This window comes from Solea solea, chromosome 21 (assembly GCF_958295425.1).
Source record: "Solea solea chromosome 21, fSolSol10.1, whole genome shotgun sequence".
Classification (NCBI taxonomy): Eukaryota; Metazoa; Chordata; class Actinopteri; order Pleuronectiformes; family Soleidae; genus Solea; species Solea solea.
The window spans coordinates 1,502,317-1,522,155 of NC_081154.1; the positions used below are offsets into that span (position 1 = coordinate 1,502,317).

Genomic DNA, 19,839 nt, shown 5'->3' on the forward strand with positions numbered 1-19,839 from the left:
AAAGTTGGTGGTGAAAGTCTTAAGCTAACACACTTTCTCTGACTCTCTCTGATCTGCCCTGTGAATCTAATCCTTTTAACCGTCGGTGCTGCCTGGGAATCGCGAGGCTTTCACGGTACGATGTTTTTACCACCGTGTTATTGCCATATTAATAATGTTGTAACATGTTTAGCTTCAATAAGGCGATGAAATGACCTCATCCACTAAACACAAACAATCAGTGTAGGATGTCATTGCTATTACTGCTAATTTAAATGGTAGAAATGGCTTGAAACCACTTGTTTATGTCCAATAGTACCAATATCGCAATATTGGTCCGACATGTGACTTGAAAATGAAGTAGCAGTTCAACCAGATTAATGAAACAGGTCACAAATCAAACAGTTGGCAGGTGAAGCGTTAGTAAATTGTGGTGTTTACTCTTGTGACGCTAAGCTTACACACTTTATCTGATCTGATCTATGAATTTAATCCTTTTAACCATCTCAGGGCTGTCTGGGAATTGCGAGACTTCGCCATACGACATGTATATTTTACGACCGTATTATTGCATTATCAATAATGTTGTAACATTTCTAGATTCAGATTTGATTCATCCACACAACACAATAAATCAGTGTAGGATGCCATTGATATTAGTGCTAATATCGTACCGATATCACAATTTTTAGAATCTGACTCTGACATAGGAGCCGAAAATGAAGAAGCTGTTAAACCGGATTTAATACCTTGCTAATTAAACTGTTGGCAGGTAAAGTGTTGGTAAAGCCTGGGTGTTTACACATGTGAAGCTAAGCTAACACACTTTCCACGACTCTCTCTGATCTGCCCTGTTAATTTGGGTTAGGGTTAGGGTTAACCACCTGGGCTGCCGAGGCATCTAGGTACGATATTTTACGATCAAGATACACCATATTATTGTGATATTATTAATAATGTTGTAACATATTTTGGTTCATCAGTCAGTGTTAGATGTCATTGCTATTACTGCTAATAGAAATGGCTTAAAAACTACTACTACTACTGAAATCACAATCTTGATATCGGTCCGATATAAGACTTGAAAATTCAGAAGCTGTTCAACCGGATTAAATAATTAAATAGTTGTGAGCAATGTAAGCAAAAGGGAAACAATAAGGTAATACATCCTAACTATCAGCGCTATGTGGTGACTACTGAGTCATCAGGATGAAAACATCCTCTGACAGGTCTCACCCTCTTGTCCTCAGAAAACTGGGCAGCAGCCAGTGCTACTTTCACTATCCACATTATGTGTGTGTGTGTGTGTGTGTGTGTGTCATTGCACAATAACATAATAGCACTAGATAACAGACCTAAACACACAGCAGAACACGTCCTCTTTGTTGAGTCTGATGCCCTTTTTAATAGAGAGTCCATTCACCTGTTAGCTCAGACACTGCTGCACACATCACAGTCAGACAAAGAAGACGGTTCCATCACTTAAACACATTAAGCTGCTTTTTGATGCTTTAAGTTTGACGTGTTGTTGATGTTGAGGCCGGCTATCGTGTTCCAGTAATGCGGAAGCTGTTTCTGGTACTTTCTAAACAGAGAATATGATAATTATGAGGCTGCTTTACCACACAACTCATGAACAGAACCCATTGCTATATGGACGTGTCACTGTATTATCATAATTTAGATTTTTTTAACAGGAGTGGGCACTTTACATTATTATAGCACAAATTATCAGTGGCATTATTTGCTGCAGCTTTAAGAAGAATTCAAGAAACCACACTGGTTTGACATTAGCAGCCAGTGGAGTAGAAATATTTTGTTTTTTTAAATGCAATCAGTGGGAATTCCAGGGTACCTCACAAGGCGATTCGATACGCGATACACCAATAATATCACAATGCAACGATTCTGTGACAATCAATATATTGCCAGACAATCGCATAGCGATACATCACAATATCTGACTAACTGAAGACAAAAACATTAACGTGGAAAGTTAAAAGTGCAGGATTTCTCTTATTTATTCACAAGAGAAACCTGGGAAAAATCCTTTGCGATATGTGCTCCACGATACCAATAATATGATACAACAATATATTGCCAGGCAATCGTATAGCAATATGTTGCGATATCTGCCATTAATTCACAACAAAGTGCATAAAGTCTTGCGTATTGAACGTGGATGGAGCATCTCTTACAATAGCTTTTCTCCACCCATTATCCCGCTGTTAACTCAGGTAACTTCCACCTAAGTTTCTCCTCATTCATTTGAGCAGCGCCACCATGAGGAGACATTTTCTTTTTTCTGAATATCAATATCTGCCCTTATCGATTATCGTATTGCATGTGGACGGACGATGATATATCACCAAGTCACGATATTTTGACCCTGAGAGTCAAAACACACAGAAAAGGCTACGTTTTGAAAAATACCCGTTCACATCTGGACTGGGTCTGCGCCTCTACCTCGCTAATAACCTTTAATGAATATATGTCACTGTTTTCCCAATTTTACAGACCGAATTATAAAAATTTTGACAAGCATATTAGAATGATACATGAGCCGATAATGGAAATAATCTCAGCGTAGTTGTTGTAAGACAGTTAGACACTTAAGTATTTGGCAGCAATCTCACCGTCCCTGTAGTGTTCATATGGCGGAAACACAGTCAGCAGAGTCCACACACAGAGGATCTGAACTCATGATGTTCCTGTAGCTTGTAGGAGAGGCAGCAGCAGCTGGGATACTCATAATTTCACTCACTGCAACGTACCAGCAGTAAATTAGAACCGGAGAGAGGGTTATGTTTAAAACAGACGTGTGCACTTCCCTCTCGTTTGTGTGAACATGTAGGTTTAAATCCTTCCTGCTATCATCTGACCGAGTGATCTGACCGCCCGTGGTTGGACTAGAGCGAACAAGCGTCCTCTGCTTTGTCAATTAGACCCGTGCACGCCGGCGTGTCTACGTCTGCAGAAACTTCAGAGTGCAAAGGGCCTCTCCGCTGCCCCCTGGGTTCCTGCGATTGTATGAAGGTAGAACACTGTGTCCAGCAGACAGGCGCTCGCTCCGTAAGGAAATCTCTCCCCTTCTTCTTCTACAAACAGGAAACGGCCTCCCAGAGACGCTCTGACGCTTTCTAGAGAGAGAAGAGAGAGGGAGAGTGCAGTGAGCAGGAGGGAAAATTAATGTGAGGGAGGACAGAGCGAGTGTGAAACGGAGGTGCAAGGAAAAACAGCTCGTCAGTCATGCCAGGGAACATTCACGTGAGCTTATTTACAGCTAATGTGGTGAGAGAGTGACACCGTTATAAATGAGATGGCACAGGAAAACACTAATATGAGCTTTAACTACTCACTGTGTGAAGATGAGTCAACACATGAATGTGACGCAGTGTAGGTGATTTTCCTTTTTGTTTTACTTGTTATTTAAGAGAGTAAAGTCTGAATTCAAATCTGTGAGTTTTGGGATTAAAGTCAGAAATCGAGATTAAAATCTGAATTTGAGAAAAAAGTCTGAATTCTGAGAAAAGAGTCAGAATTCTGAGAGTAAAGTCTGAACTCAAGTCTCTGAATTCTGGGATTAAAGTTAGAATTTGAGATTCAAATCTGAAATTGGGAAAAGTCAGATTTCTGAGGTAAAAAAATTATTCTGAGATTAAAGTTAGTTTTTGAGAATAAAGTCAGCATTATGAGATTACAGTAAGAATTCGAGAATAAATTCTGAGATCTGAGAAAAAAAATCCACAATTCTGAAATGAATACATGCAGTTGCAACGGAGTAAAAACTCAGAATTCTGAGAGAAAGTAATCTGAGATTTAAAATAGAATTCTCATATTAAAGCCCAAATTCTCATTTCTTTCTCGGAATTCTGTCTTTTTTAATTTATTTTTATTTCCTTTTCAAAAATATTCCCATGTGGACCTCGTCCTCTTCTGTAGATCAGAAAAAAGGCCTGACGTAGTTTATCCAGTCACTGATTGATAAGATGCTTCCAATCTAAGTGAACAGAAGCTGTCAGCAGACTGGTTTAAACATTAACTGTGTCGTAAAATAAATGTGCGACCTGAGACATGAAAGTGAACCCGCAGGACTATAATCTGAGTTTATTTGTCCTTCAGATTCACCGGCACGTCACACGTTTGTGACGTCAGCTTCTCAGCGGTGTAATTCCTAAATGGTGGAATAACTGCCAGATATGGAAAGTGAAAGTTATCTTGGGAAATATCACGATGGTCGTAATGTGCAGCTGGTTAGCTTAGTGTTGTTTAGCACGGCTCTGTCCCATAACGGCTGGTTTGATTTTGTGCCACAAACCGGTAAAGATTCACCATCTGCGCAGAACTAATGCTGCTTTTGTCTTTGCTCACAGTTAATCACGTACTGGCATTTCTAACCTGCCCAGATTATGTAATCCCCCTTTGATATCATACACAACAACAATCAACTGAAGCCGTTACGCAATCTGATGCAGATCTATTGTCCGAGGAAAGTCTGTGGTTATTTGAAAAAGACACTTTACCCTCAGGCTTGAACAAAATGTCACAGTACAAACAGAAAATAATAAAAAAGGGAAAGGTGACTCTGGGCGTTTCCCTTGTTTTGTTGCTGCGGTGGAACAATGAGGTGTCAGTCACACATTGTGCATCTGTGACACTGTTAATGACAAACTAGGCCATCATTGAGTCTAAAAACCAAAACTAATCACTTACAGATTAAATAATCATTTGAATTTGTTTTTAAATAAATAGGTGGATTCTCAAATGTTTCAAATTAACTAATAATGGAAATCACACTGTGCACCTCAATGTTGTTTGATTTGAAAATAATAGAATTAGAGGTCGACTGATGTGCGTTTTTTATGCCGATTTGTGGAAATAATTGATTGATTAAATGGTAATAGAGTTTTTAATTTTTCATTTATTTTCTCTACCACGTAAAATAAATGTCAATAAAATAATACCAAAAACTGCTTAACTTCAGTAACCAGATTCTGGAACAACACTAAACTCTCTCTCCAATGTACATTTTATGTCTGCACTGCAATTATATATGGTATTTTTCAATAAAAATAAACTATAAACTAAATATTTAACACAGGAAGCAGGTCATTAAAACATAAAAAAAAGCCCCAACATAAAGTCAGAAAATATGGGAAATATTGGTCAGTGTCTAGTTAGAATATCACTTTATTAATTCCCGAAGTGGGATTTTAATAGTTTTACAGCAGGAATAATAAATAAACAATGAATAATAGATGCAAGATAAAATGCATAACAATGCAATCAATTTAGGGTATAAAATGTCAGAAATCAGTTTGAGAGAGTGATGGTTGTTTATCTACTGTTATATAACAGTGTATATCTTTATTTTGTTAGTTTATATTACTTTGGGAATTCAGTAGGGATGTAAATATCTCTCTGTATTGAGCCCTGTCGTGATGTACAGGTGAGCTCAGCCTGGATTTGTTTGTTGTTTCACAGAGAGAGGGACATAAATCATTTAGTTTGACCTCCACGTTGTTCTGCCCACTGCACTCTCATAGACTCTCACATTAGGAAGGTTAATAAGGACTGAGTCACTCTGTTATTCTTCCAGCTCCTTTCATTTACCTCCAGTATCCATTACTTTAAACCTGAAGCTGCCAACTGTTGCCGTCAGAGGAGAAGAGAAGAGGAGGAGAGGAGGTTAAACTCCTCCTGATTGTATTGAACGGCCTGTAACAGCCGCTCTATTGTGCTTATGGCTGCAGTATTCTCTTACCCCTCTCTCTCCCCACACTTTGATAGTAGATCGCCATGGTTACCATTCTGAACTAGTGGTCACGGCGTTGCGGGGAGGATCGTCTCCTTGTTAAGAAAATCACATGCGGCGCTCACACTGACACACTTTCCTCCACTGAGGCTCTGTGGGGTCAGTGCTTCCTCTCTGTAGGTCAGCTGACGCTGGCAAAAACAATTGTTGTTTTGTTTGTTGTCGTTTCTCTTCTGCACACACACACACACACACACGGCCTATTTTTTTGACCCCCCCATCTGTGACACTACTTTTTTTGTTCCTTTTTTACAGACACGGCCAGAAACTCTGAATACAAATGTCTTCACACTAATTTGTGATCATTCACTTCAACGTTAGTGCAATATTTAAAAATATCAGGTGAAATAGAGTAGGGATGAACAATTAATCCGACTTTTATCCAAATTGCAATACGGCTATACTGCGCTTTTCAAATCGTAGGTGTGTGTCAAAACCAAACCCCAAAAGCAAGACTTTTGGGTCAGTGATTTTCTGCAGCACTGCAGGATTTCACCATAATTCTACTTTGTTTTACTCCGTTAAAGACGACATAGACCGGAAGCTCCAATTAAAGCTGCGTTTGTGTGTGTATCTGCGTCATGACCTCCTTTATGAAACCCTATAGTTTAGGAGCTTGGTTTATGTGCAAACATTTTGAAAAGAACTGGCATCTTTGGAGCTCTAAAATGCTATTTTTTGGAAAACGGGTGCCACCGGTGGCCACTGACTTTGGGTAGTGACCGAAAGAACGAGATCATGAATACAGTCGGCCGGAATGAGCTTCCTCTGCGGGGTAGCTCGGACATACAGGAGGGACTCTAAGTAGAAGCGCTGCCTCTTTAGGTCAAGAGGAGCCAGCTGAGGTGGTTTTGGTATCTGGTAAGGATGCCTCCTGGAAGCCTCAGGCATGTCTGTCTGAGGAGACCCCCGGGGGCCGACCCAGGACAAGCTGGAGGGTTTCTATCTCTCAGCTGGCCTGGGAATGCTTGGAATCCCCCCAGAGAAGAGGGTAGAAGTGGCTAGGGAGAGGGCTGTCTGGGCTCCCTTGCTAAGGCTGCTGCCCAAAGCGACCCAGACCCAGATAAGCGGTAGACAACGGAATGGTAACCACTATAATCTAGTGAAGTTCTACAGATCCAGTGGACCAAAATGTCATAAAAATGTATGTATAATGCAGGTGACATACAGTAGTGTTAGTGGAGGTCTGTACTTTCTGAGGGCTCTTGTATTGCGATATATATACAGTATATTCACATATACATACATATGTATACATATATACACATGTATAGTCTACACTGGTTTTGAAGCTCAGGGCTTCAAAAGAACCACACGAAGGAGTCCACAGCATGTAGATGACACCAGAACATGAATTCCATACTGTGGCTTCATAATCGTGACGTGTATGTGTTTGTGCATTATAATATGTGTGTGTGTGTGTGTGTGTTAGCTGGTTGTCTTGTCTGTGGTTTACATGTGTGATCTCACCAGTGCGGCTGTGGCTTGTCTCCAGAGACAAGTTTTTTTCCACTCATCTCTCGTCTCCAGATTATTCTGGTTTGGCACTTTTTTTTACTTTAATCCCCCCCCCCCCAAAAAAAAACCCCAAACCTCTCTGTATTCCTCTCTCCCATGTGATCATCCTCTCTCCCGCTCCCTTTCTGTGTCAGTTTCTCTGTTCTCTGTCTCTGTGTTGTAATTGGAAGCAGATGTGACAAGGTTACTATAGTTCATAGAGTTTTTTGTTTTTGGAGGCCGGGCTAGTCACTGTCTCCAGGTCCCTGTAGTTAAGTAGGCCGAGCTTACACTTGGAAAAGAGTCGTCATTGGCTCAACGCAAGACACAACCCATATATGACGTAGCGCCATCATTTTTGGGCTTGAAGCAAAGAAACGGAGAGAGAGAGTTTGACAAGTTTGAGTCATGGGAAAGTGGGGGAAAAAAAAGAGGAAACAGAGGCCGAAAACTTCAGATTACAGTAAACGGTGCAGCCTTTTTGTAGCAGTTCCATTTAACTTATTCTAACCAGATGAATCAGCCAAAAATTTAGGCCATATAATGCATTTTAAACAACATTAAAGTCCAAGATGATGCTGGTGTTTTGGTCAAAAGTCTACAACTTAAAGTAACCAGCAAAAATCTGGGCATTTGGGGCCGAAACAGCTCCTGGCACGAATCCGTGTGAGGAACCTATCATTATTCCTTCAGGTTATTGTTATATCTGTAGAGTTGTGGTCAATTTTGAGGGGGTTAACATGCATAAAAACTTGGCATGGAGGTCAGGTCCGGTGAAAATGCGATATCGGCACAGTTCCCGGACCTGTGCGTTGCTCAAGGGCTCTGTAGTGCCACCCCCTAAAGTGAAAACCTAAGGGGGCAAAATTTAGTTACACCGAATTTCCCGAAACTTGGTGGGAAGATGTTACAGACCAACTGTAACCATGGCGTCGACTCAACAGGAAGTCGGTCATTTAGAATTTTGGCGATTTGCACCCTACAGGTTTTAAAAAACACGCCAATTTGTACTAGTTATTATTGTTTGGGCAATAATGATATAATAGATTATTAGGTCAACATTTTACCGACAGTCAATTTTAGGTGAAAAGTATCCACTTTGCCTAATTAATTGTTGACTTTGGTTTCTTTGCTCCATATAACAAAAAAACCTGGTACATTTTGGTTTGTGGACAAATTAAGAACATAATTTAAAGGTTTAGTCAACACAAACTGACCAAACAAGTACTTCAGTAATCAAAAAATAATAATTGAAGCTAAAATATGCTTTTCACGCTTTGCCCAAGGCCCAAAATGAAGCTCTTATTTTGTCTACAACCCAAAAATATTCAGATTACTACGGTAAAACCTACTTAAGGTAGGTAGGCCAGGTAACTTCTGCCCAACGCAGGGACTGTTGACTTCAGAGAGCCTTAGTCTGTTGCCCTCACGCATCGACTATCGTATTGCATGAGGAAGGACGACGATGTTGGGGCCGAGATATATCACCAAATCGATATTTTGAGCGACCCCTAGTCTCCTGTCTTTGACCCTGTGTCTGTCCTCTTGTGTCTTCGTCCCTACAGCCACATCACGTCACGGTGATGACAGTGTGAACGCGAGTCTCTGTGTGTTTCCCAGCCTTCTCCCTTTAAGTGAACTTAATCTGTCTGACTTCTCCAAATCCCAACTATTAGTTGACTATTAATAGGCTCAGGCGGAGCTTGAGAGCCAGCAAAAGCTCTGTGCGCGAGACACGCTGATCCCCCCGGCTGACAACACACACACACGTGTGATTCCGTCTCATTGAGTTTTAACATAAACAGTTTATAATCGGGTCTATTTTCTTCTTTGCTTTCGCTGCAGCTGTAGCGTTAGAAGAGAGGGGAGTCGGGGGTTTGGCCGCGGCCCTCCAGCCTGGTTACCAGCGTCGTTGTTGAGACATAGCAACAAACCAAATAAACCCACCCTGTCCTCTAGTTCAGTTTTTCCCACGGATGCCACAGTCAATGTCTGACTCTGAAACCAGTCCTGTGTCACTCGTCTGGCAGATATTTTCACGGTGACTGTACACAGCAGCACGTCATGTAGTCGTGTGTGTGTGTGTGTGTGTGTGTGTGTGTGTGTCTACAGCTGCTGCTTATCTGGTATTTCAGTGTATGTCGGCACTAATCTCCTGTGTTGTCTTTCTCTCACCCACAGGGCAGAGAAGACTGAAGTCCTCAGCGATGACCTCCTGCAGGTAAATCATTAATCTGACCAGCTCTTATCTGTGCTCTGTTAAAGGGACAGTTCAGGCTTATTCAAGTGTGTGCTTGCATCACATCACTGACTTTGCATAGTTTGACTGTGGAGAGCTTGCCCTCAATAATGATATAATGGCACTGAAGGATGTTTGCTGCGCTATCTCCTCATTTGACGGCCTTTTGTGGCTGGAAACGTAAAGTTTTGTAATCCACGCACTCTCCTGCACCAAAGTCCATACAGAAAACTGTCATTGTCAGCATGCAGTTACACAGGAGCTGCTTAGGTTCATCCGCACAACGTATTCCAAACACCAAAGTCACAAAATAACACATTTAAACTCACTTATAGAGGCAGCAGTGGATCGACAACTCCACTGTGCCGTGATGTAAAATCAATGATTTTCTCTATGGAGTTTGGTGTGGGGGACATAGCGGTTTATAAATTTCACTTTTCCTAATGGAAAAAAAGGCTTATTATCAGCAAGATATAATAATAATAAGTACACTTATCTTAAGTGTAGACTTGACTTGTTAAGGGGACTAAAATCTGTTTTCCTTGGAAAAGAAACTGAGTTTACAATGGAACTCAATCCCTCCTGTGGAGGACAAAGCAGTAGAAAATGGATTGATGGAAGTTTTTATCACTTTATACAAACAGTAAATCATATATTTAAATAACAAAAAAACAATCTCCAGACAATTAAGAGAAAAAAAAGCTAATTTAAGTAATAAATCTATACATGCAGTGACTGGACAATGTCAATAAATGTAAATATTACATTATTACGTATCCTGACAATTGTGAGCTATGTGGATACAACTATTAATCAGGTACATCCTTTATTTTTTATGTTTAATTAAGGTACCAACATTAGGAGTCTGAGCTCTAGTTTCAGTTAATTTCGTCAACATATCGGGCCAAAAAAATGAATTATTCTTCTTCGTTTACTTCTTTAAGCGTAAACTTTAAAACCCGCGCTGTAGAAGCCCGGCGGTAAAGGGTGGCGTTTGTAGTACGTATAAAAGACTGATTCTAAGGGTAGAAAAACCAGACAGGTGATTATAATGGCTCCTAAAACGAAACACAGTGGACTTTTAATCAAAGAAAGAGGGTCATATTGAGTTCTCCTGCCTTAAACACACTCATTATCTCTGTAAAGCTCAGTTCCCTCATTAGTTCCTCCCTCGCAGGTGTTCTAATCATACAGTCGAAACTAAAAAAGCTTTTAAAATAAGTGTCACTCTCCATTACATATGATTGCGTTTTTACCCCGTTAATGATAATCTACAGTCCTGTCATGTATAATCACACTTATTAACTTTTTGCTGAGTGATTCATAGAGCAGTGATTCAGATGTTTTTTTTTTTTTTTTAGTTTTCCTGCTGTGGCTTCGCTCAGGAAACTGATTATTATTATATATGTGTGATGATGGGGGGGGGGGTAGGGTTTGTTCACAACACGCAGGATCCAGCTTTAGTTTTTTATCGCTGACCCGCTGGAGCCTGAAGAGTAACTGAACCATGTGCTGACACTAAGTGTTCGTGCTAATCAAGCAGCAGCTGGTAGTCTTTCGTCCTCGCTGCTCGAAAAGAGAAAAACTGCTGACGAGGGGGAAATCGGCTGCAAATGGAGGACCTGTGAACTCATGACACACAGCTGAGCGTCAGTGTTTGTGTGTGTGTGTGTGTGTGAAAGCTGCTGCTGCTGCTGCTAAAACTCCAGCCAACGTGGCCGTCCAACAACTCTGGACTGCATGCCCAAGACATTCCACTGAAGTTTGTCTCTGTGTGTGTGTGTGTGTGTGTGAAAGGAATCATAGAATGTTCAAACAACATCAGTGTGTGTGTATGTTTCGCCCCGAGGACAGACACAATGCTTGACGCCTGCCGTCTATTCTTTCCTCTTGTTTTCACACCCCCCCCCCCCCCCCCCCACCACCACCACACCCTCCTTTGTAGCCACTGCATAAACCAACAGCTCTGACAGATCTTTAATTCCTATCTGAGGTGGTGTTGAAATGGAAATAGACCAACAGGAGTCAAAAATGCATTGGATTGACAGCTAAACAGAGTCAGAAATGAGCAGTGACTCATGTCTTAAGTGTTAAAGGGCTGAATTTTAAAGCCTCAAAATGTCTGTCAGGAAATGTCCTGTGATTAAGTGCTTTTGCCCATTTTTCCAGAATAACTTTCAATATCTGGTGGTATAAGTTATAATAATTTACTGCATGTTAAAATAGTGTATTTAGAAAATCTAAGTTCTATTTGAAAAAAACATATTTGAAACAACATTTTGAGTTTTTGTCTCAATGTCCAAAAACAGGCCAAAAAAAACCCCTCAAAGACGCCGTTTCGCCGGCTTCCTGCAACTGGGCGAGTTAAATTACTTCCGTAATAACCACATGTCGGTGTTTGAAGTCTTTCAGAAACCATTGGAGTTTTTCCCGATAGCACAATTACGCAATTAGCTCTAAAGTGTCCCCTGCGATACGCTCTGTATTTAAGGTGTTAAATTCATGCGATGACTGATTTTGATGTCGCCTATAAAATCGTTAGTCTCGTCACTTTTATCCTATATGAACCCTTGGTTACCCTCGTTAGGGTAAGCTAAATGTTGGTAGATTAACGCACGTTTTCAGGGATTTTTAACTGATCTACAGTTTGGTAATTTTTTGTGACTCTTCCAGTGACGACACTCCCCGACCAATCAGTGGCCGACAGTCTGTTGATGTCACAATTTTGGTATCAACTCCAACCAAAAAAGCGATGGAAAAACACCATATTATTATAAGACCTTACTATTTAGAAGGGAGACTGGATCTACTCACAGTATGGGACACATTCTCCTCCATCATAGTCGTCATGGTGCAGTTGCATCTGTTGAAAAAAATAAATAAATAATGAATGTCCAGTCCTAACAGCTGGAACAACACGACAGAGCCAGTGTGAGTCAGTTTAATAGAAGTGGACAAGCAGACAGTGGTGACTAACCTCTGAGGTCTGACCGTTGACTTTCACCGCGCCTCAAAGACGCGATTGTTCTGCTGCGTCTGTCCTCGCGAGTCCCCCGGGCCTCTGTCCCTCACTTCACACGGACACTGATGTCTGTCTGATAAAGACAACACAGAGAGAGAGACACGGAAATCACTTTGACCTCCTCATTCCTGAGATGACCGCGTCACTCTGATGAAGGAGAAACTCTCATTTTATCCCTTTTATTTCATGTTAGAACGTTGTTTTCTGTTTAGACCCAGTCTCACACTTCTTCAGTTAAAGTATCCAGTCGTGTCTGCCGTTTTTTAAAGATATTTTTGGGCTTTAGAGTTAGTCATCGACAGAGGAAAAGCGTGAGCTCTTCGTGTCACGTTGGAGACCTTTCTTGACCCGTAGACCTCGCTATCACGGAAATTCCAGACAGATATTAACCTCGATCTTATCTCTGTCTTCTTGTCTGAAGCCTTTTCAGTCAAACAATGATCTTTTCTTATGAAGTAAATCCAGAGAATCTCCTTCAACTTTGACGCTCTGAAACTACTTTCTCTTGTCAACACAATAACATCATCATCATACACAGGGAACTAACTTTACAAGCTTTTTTTCTTGAATCACTTCTTATAAGGGCTGCAATTAACGATTAGTCCCATAATCATTTAATCTGTTGATTCTCAAGAACTTGTTTTGACCAAAACATGTCAGACAAATGCTGATCAGCGTTTCCCAAACTGGGAAAATGATGACGTTCTCAAATGTCTTATTTTGTCCACAAACCGAAATGATTCAGTTTTAATGATTTCTTTGTTCTATGGAGCAAAGAAACTAGAAAATATTCACATTTAAGGTGAAAAATGAGAGAGACCTTGTTTTATTTTATTTTTTAAAAAGACTGATCTAATTAGCAAAATAGTTTTCGATTCATTTAGTCATCGATTAATAATCGATTTAACTTTGCAGCCCTAACCTCTAACTACAAAGAATTAGGGCTGCATGATGTTCTCAAACTTTGGGTTTGTTTTGTCCACAAACCAAAATGAATCAGTTTGAATGATATATTTGTTATAAGGAGTAAAGAAACCAGAAAATATTCACATTTAAGAAAAATCAGGAAAACTAGTTTTTAACGATTAAAGTAATCAATTAAACTAATCCGTCCATTATTTTCTCGATTAATTACTTGTTTGGTCCACAAAATGTCAGAAAATGTTGTTTCCCAAACCTCAGAAACTATTCCGTTTTAATGATTTTGTTATTTGGAGCAAAGAAACCAGAACATATTGACATTTAAGAATCTGACAAATCAGGAAAAGCTTTTTTCAATTATTAAAATAACCCTCAAAACTGATTTATTGATTATCAAAACAATTGCAAAAATGTGAATGAACATCATCAGCAACAGTGTTGTAGCTGAGTCACGTTGTGGGCTGTTTATTTCTTCTTTATGGGAGAATTTTGTGTTCACAGCTTCGGTCTAGAACGACTTTATCATTATCAACTTTATAAAAAAGTGACATCATGTCGTCCCAAAGCCCTACTTCTTACTTTAAAGTCTTAAATCGGAACACTTGTCTCGTGCAGGGCGTTGTTGATCCGCCCGGACATTCTTCTCCCAGCTGTCCCTTCCTTTGCTGCTCCTCTCCAGAGCCCGCCCACAAAAATACTCCCGTGTCATAGTTGAGGGCATTTAAAATACCACAGGTCTCGCGTCTTTAAAGGGAAACAAAGAATATTTTGTCCGTGGACTAAAATAAGTTCCACCCCGTCATGCTGCGGACTTGTCTCGACATGTTCACAATCCCCTTTCTCTTAGGAACCGACGACACATAAACAAACAAACACACACAACAGTGTCTGGGACAACGACACACACACACACACCTTCTCTGTGTCCTGTACTTAGCGCCGGGATTCCCTGTCTCTGTGACGCGTCACGGGATCATCCAGCTGTCGACCTCATCACAGAGGAGAAGGAGGGGGAAGAACACACACTTTTTTCCTCCTCAGGTTCCCACTCCTCTGCATTCTTTACTCTTTGAACTCTTAAGGGGTTTTATGCATCCAAGACGTTGTTATGTGTGTTTTTCTTGTCACAATGAGAGGAAGAGGCCTCGATGTTCCCCTGGTGCCATGCAACCAAAAAACACTTCCACTACACCCACCCACACAGGAACTTTCAGGGGGGAATCCCTGTCTGCTTTCCTTGTGCCTGGTACACGCCGGACTGAGTCTAAGCAGAGTTCACCGGCTCTGTGACCTGTGTGTGTATATAAATGTGTGTGTATATATATATATAAATGTGTGTGTTTAGTCAGTTTGTATTTGAGCCAGCTGGTTCGGGAATGCCGGGGCAGCAGCGCGGGGTCAGGGATGACGTAAGAGTGCGAGCAACAGGAGGAGGGGAAAGGCGAGGCGGATATCTGCTGTGGAATTCCGTGCGTTCCGATTCCTTTCTGTCCGTTTTTGGAACACAATCGTCTGGTATTTTGGTTGATCCTCCCTCAGGGTGTTTTTGTCTCGCGTTGCCCTCTCACCGAGACCTCGGTGTTTGCCTGTTTTTATTTTTGACCACACTTCACACATCACATGTCATCATGTTTGTCCCTTGTGTCGCTCTGCTGCCGGTGTCTCAGCTCATCAGTTCAGATGTTTTTTACAAAAACAAAAGACAACAGACACACCTGTTACTTTGTGGCGTTCCCATAAAAACCAGTTCTTTACATAATCAGACAAGATCATCACTTCCTTTCATTTGTTTGTTTGTAGAGTCATATTTAAATAGAGTGATTTTACAAATAAACATGAAACTTTTAGTGGATTAGCATAAAAAAAAAAGAATTCATATTTCACTTCAGTAGATGGCGCCAAGTGCCTCTGGCGATTACCACCCCGACTAGGGCTGAACGATTTTGCTTGAATATCATATCTTGCGATATGATTCGCGATGGCTTTAAGAAATATAGCTGCTCCTGTGATTTAAAAATAGCAGTAGGCTGCATTGCGATTTTGATAAAATCAGCCCTAACCCCTACAAACTATTTTTATTTATTTTTTGATATCTTAAATAGTTGTGTTTAGATCTCGTGTCGCCCGCCGACATTTCCGCGCCACACAGGAAGTGATTTCTTTAGATGGAGGCAAAAGGAACATTGTGCGAGTAAAGTTAGACGACTGAAAACACGAATAAGCGCTTCTTTCCTCCAAAGTAACAAAGAAATCTTTCAAACTGAAGCATTTTTGTTTGGGGACAAAACAGAGGCATCCAAGAACGTAATCATTTTCTGACATTTTATGGACCAAACCACTAAACTATGAATACATTACGTAAATAGTCATTAGGTGCAGTCCTGGATAAATGCTTCTTGTCCCCGCCCATCCTTGCTCTGCTGCTGTATACTCACAAACGCTCCCTCAGTCACAGGCCGGAGAGTTTTGCTTCACAGAGCCTGTTTTCAGGTGAAGGACACGTGGTTTCTGTTAATGGCAGAATAATAATAACATTTAAAAAAAAAATCAACAAAAATGATACACATTTGTAAAAGTATAATAATAATTGGAATATAAAAGTTTAAACAAAGGTTTATAGAAACTGTCATTATAAAGGCCTAGATAGATGCATTTTAATGACTCAAGAACATGAGTCTATGAAAATGGTTTTTAAGAGGTTGTTTAAAAGACTCCATGATGTCATGACAGACACCTGGTGAATAGTCGTCCTCTTGTTTTTCAGCCAGAGTCTCTGTGTCCCCGCGTCTCCCGTCAAAGACAGTATTATACGTTGTCACCGGTAAAAGCACAGAGTGGATCTGTGTGGTCGGTCAGAGTCAGAGTCAGGAGAGTGGACAGGAGGACGCCTGTGCAATCCTCCTCCTCCTCCTCCTCCACCCTAAAAAAGGGCCTTAAAGAAACGGTCACAGCCCATTGATCGTTGCTATGGAGACCCATTTCCGATGAGTCATCTGTTTGAAAGATGACATTCTGGGGCAGCATTGTTGTGCAGGGACACGCCTTATCAATCACGCTTATACCTTGACCTCTGATTTGTCCCTGGAAACGTCTGCAAATCATGTGTGAGCTCTGGACTAGACCGGACCGGACTGTACTGGACTGTACTGTACTGAGAGAAGTTACAGTTACAGTCCCAGCTGACACTGACTCATTTAAACAGGGATTTGAACCCAGAACCTTCTGGCCGTGATGCACAAGTGCTGACCACTAGTCACCCAATCGTGGATTATAACATGAAACGTAGTGTTTTCATTTACTTAGAACTAAGGACCAAATGTTTTTATTATTATGACTAAATAAAAATAAAGTTGCATAATCTCCCTTAAATAAAAAAACACACCATTCTGTTGCGTGTTGTTTGGGTGTGAACACTCTGTGGAGAGATTGTGAAGGCATGCAGTGTTGTTTGTTCTTGCTTTTTCAACATGACTTCATTTTCATTTAAACTCGTAAATTGTCCACACGACCCCGAACGTTTTATCGCCCCCCCAAAAAAAACAGAATCTAGACGACACTGCTGCCTCAGGTTTGTGTGATTAAAGTCAGGATGGACAGAAATGGAGACTCATTAAAAATGATCACACAGTTACCATCATTATAGCATTCTCTTTCCTGATCGGCCAAAACGTGACTATCATCAGCGAATGAAGAGATCCTTTTGTTTCCTTTTGTTTCCTATTTTGTGACGCCAAGTATCAAGTTGTTGTGTGAAAATATCACAGTACATAATTTCAAATTATATACTATGTTTAGGGCTGCAACTGACGATTAATTTCTCGATTGATTGAGTTAGAGCGGCAACTAACGATTTTCATAATCGATTAGTTGTTTCAGCTCTAGATTGAGTACGTGTTTAAAAATGTTGATCGTGTTTCCCAAACCTGGAAAGTGCGATGTTCTTAAATATCCTTTGTCCACAAACCAAAAATATTCAGTTTTAGTGATTTTTGTTTGTTCTGTAGAGCAAAGAAACCAGGAAATATTCACATTTAAGAAGCCCGATCAAGAATCGATTATCAAAATATTTGACATTTAATTTTGATTAATAATCGATCGCAGCCCTAATCATGATAATATCGTATCTTGGAGTCTCTGGAGATTGCCACCCCTACTGGTTACTGAAGTTAAGAGTTATATTAGTTATTATAGAAAATTGCACAAATATATGGGCCAAAAAACAATAAGCATCAACCATACAAAACCCACACTGGTCAGTCTCTAGTTTGGTTTGGTTTGTGTGATCATTCGCCACATTTCTATAACTACTGTAAATCCTTGTCTTTTAACAGAAGGATCTTCTTATTCTCTTATGAATGTTGATTATTATGCTCATTATTGGATCTTTTTTTTTATCTTTAAACCTCAGTTTTGGAGGTTTTCGGTCTCTCAGGGATCCGTCGAGTGTTAAAATGGGAGATATTTTATGAACCATCTTGTGTTTTCACCCGCAGATCGAGCGGCGGATGGACCTGGTGCGCGTCGTGTCCCACAACACGCACAAGAGGATGGTGTCGTGTCTGCAGGGACACATCGGCGCAGACGCAGAGAAGAGACACGTAAGACTCGTCACCAGTCATTTATTTTCTTTAATGTCACCGTCCACATTTGTGATTCTCAGCATTTCTTGCTTTTATTTATACAAATATTGATACAAAAGAGGACAATGGTCCATGATTGTGACTTTTTTTGTGTTTTCTATCCCACACGACCTAAAACACGCACCACAGTCCGTACCACGCCTCTATACCGGAAACGGTCAGGTAAACAAAAAATCAAAAATCACAGATTTACCCACTCTGTGGTTCTCTCAGCACCACTCACTCGCTCCATTTTCCCTCATTCAGACGTCTGTCGTCTTTGTTCACAGTGCATGACGCTCCTGCCCCGCCATTCTGTGGGATATAAAGATAAAAACTTGAGATTTATGAATGTTTCTCTTCTTTTTTTTTTGCAATAAAACAGAAAGTGAAGCTGGAGCGTTTGTCATTTCATAGATGTCTCACTTCCCTAGTTTGCATCTCTTCATCTGTGGTTTCCTCCTCTTCTTCCTCCACCTCCTCCTGAATTCACTGCTGGATGAAAAGCCCTTGATGGGTTTTCCATCGATTATTTTTAAAACATCTTAACACTGAAGCTGCTGCATGGACAAAGTCACTGAGTTTGTGTCTCGTCTGCTGCAGAAAAAGCTGCCTCTCACTGCGCTGTCCCAGGCGATGGTGGAAGGTGGAAACCAACTGGGAGAAGACTCCTTGATCGGGTGAGTAACTGTCAGTGATTTGAGTGACACACACACACACACACACCGCACATACAGTATCCAGTTCCCTCGCCCCACGGCAACTGTTGCTATGTGGAGCAGATGCTCCCCGGAGAGCGTGAAATGCGAGGCCAAGCGTTCTGCAGCAGTTTTTGTTCTGCGTCGACGGGAACAACTCAAAACACGACCAGACAGTTTTTGTAGTTGAGGATCTAGAAAGTGAATCTATGTCTGGATGAAAAGGAGGAAGCGAATGTGGCGCAGTATTTTATTTAGGTAAAATAATCAAAATCTACAACTCAAAAGACACCACATTTATCAAACTCTTGCCTAATCTGGCCTTAAATCTTGCCGATATAACCTGAAACCTTTTGCCAATGTATTGGGGGCATTAGGGCCGATAACTGATAAAGATACCGATAAAAACAACGATACCATACAGATAAAAACAGCCATGGTTGACCAACGATTCTGTAAAACAGTGAAAATAATGAAATGGTAAAACTCTAGTTAGATACGTCTAGGTGGAATATAAGCCATGGATAAAATAATGGGTCATTAAAAGTGATTAAATATGTTCAATAATTAGGGCAAATTTGATTTCAATGGGTTAGTGATTCCATCATTTGGGGAAAGCTTCAGAAAAGGAGCAATCACCACGAGGTTTTAGCCCAGTTTTAGTGATATTTTTGACACTCTGCCACAGCAGATATAGATTTACATTTTCTTCATTGTGTGAAACAAATAAACATTAAAAAAAGTCGTAGATGTCGCTAGCATAGAAATCAAGGAGGAAATGTTTTTTCCGATATACGATAATACATTTTAGAGCCAATATGTGGCGATAATATCGCGCATCTGTAGAAAAATATGTTATTTGTAGTTTGTGAAAATGTAAATATAATCAGTGACTCAATTTGTTCCATATATTTCATATAAATCTCACTTCATTTTACATATACAGTACATGTGTCAGAAATGACAACAATAAGGTATAAAACCAAACTAAATCTTAATGTACAAAATAACAAAGAAAAACAAACTAGACAATTAAAAACTAACTAAAT

The 19,839-nt window shown here is 40.4% G+C and overlaps 1 protein-coding gene and 1 long non-coding RNA gene across 7 annotated transcripts in view; one reads left to right on the forward strand and one right to left on the reverse strand.

Annotated features, from left to right (window-relative positions):
* arhgap17a (Rho GTPase activating protein 17a) overlaps positions 1-19,839 on the forward strand; it is a 37,644-nt gene that overhangs the window by 612 nt on the left and 17,193 nt on the right. For 5 of the 6 annotated variants that reach the window (XM_058621060.1, XM_058621066.1, XM_058621063.1 and 2 more), the window contains exons 2-5: positions 9,473-9,512; positions 17,967-18,071; positions 18,243-18,275; positions 18,696-18,772. In XM_058621060.1, the coding sequence (XP_058477043.1) occupies positions 9,473-9,512; positions 17,967-18,071; positions 18,243-18,275; positions 18,696-18,772 (255 nt within the window). The remainder of the gene's footprint in view (positions 1-9,472; positions 9,513-17,966; positions 18,072-18,242; positions 18,276-18,695; positions 18,773-19,839) is intronic. The other variant, XM_058621062.1, reaches the window with a different exon arrangement.
* On the reverse strand, positions 1,303-19,637 carry LOC131448519 (uncharacterized). The gene is made up of 5 exons (XR_009234202.1): positions 18,311-19,637; positions 15,909-15,981; positions 12,508-12,625; positions 12,345-12,393; positions 1,303-3,119 (listed from the first exon to the last, which is right to left on the reverse strand). It is a non-coding gene; the product is annotated as an uncharacterized LOC131448519 (long non-coding RNA).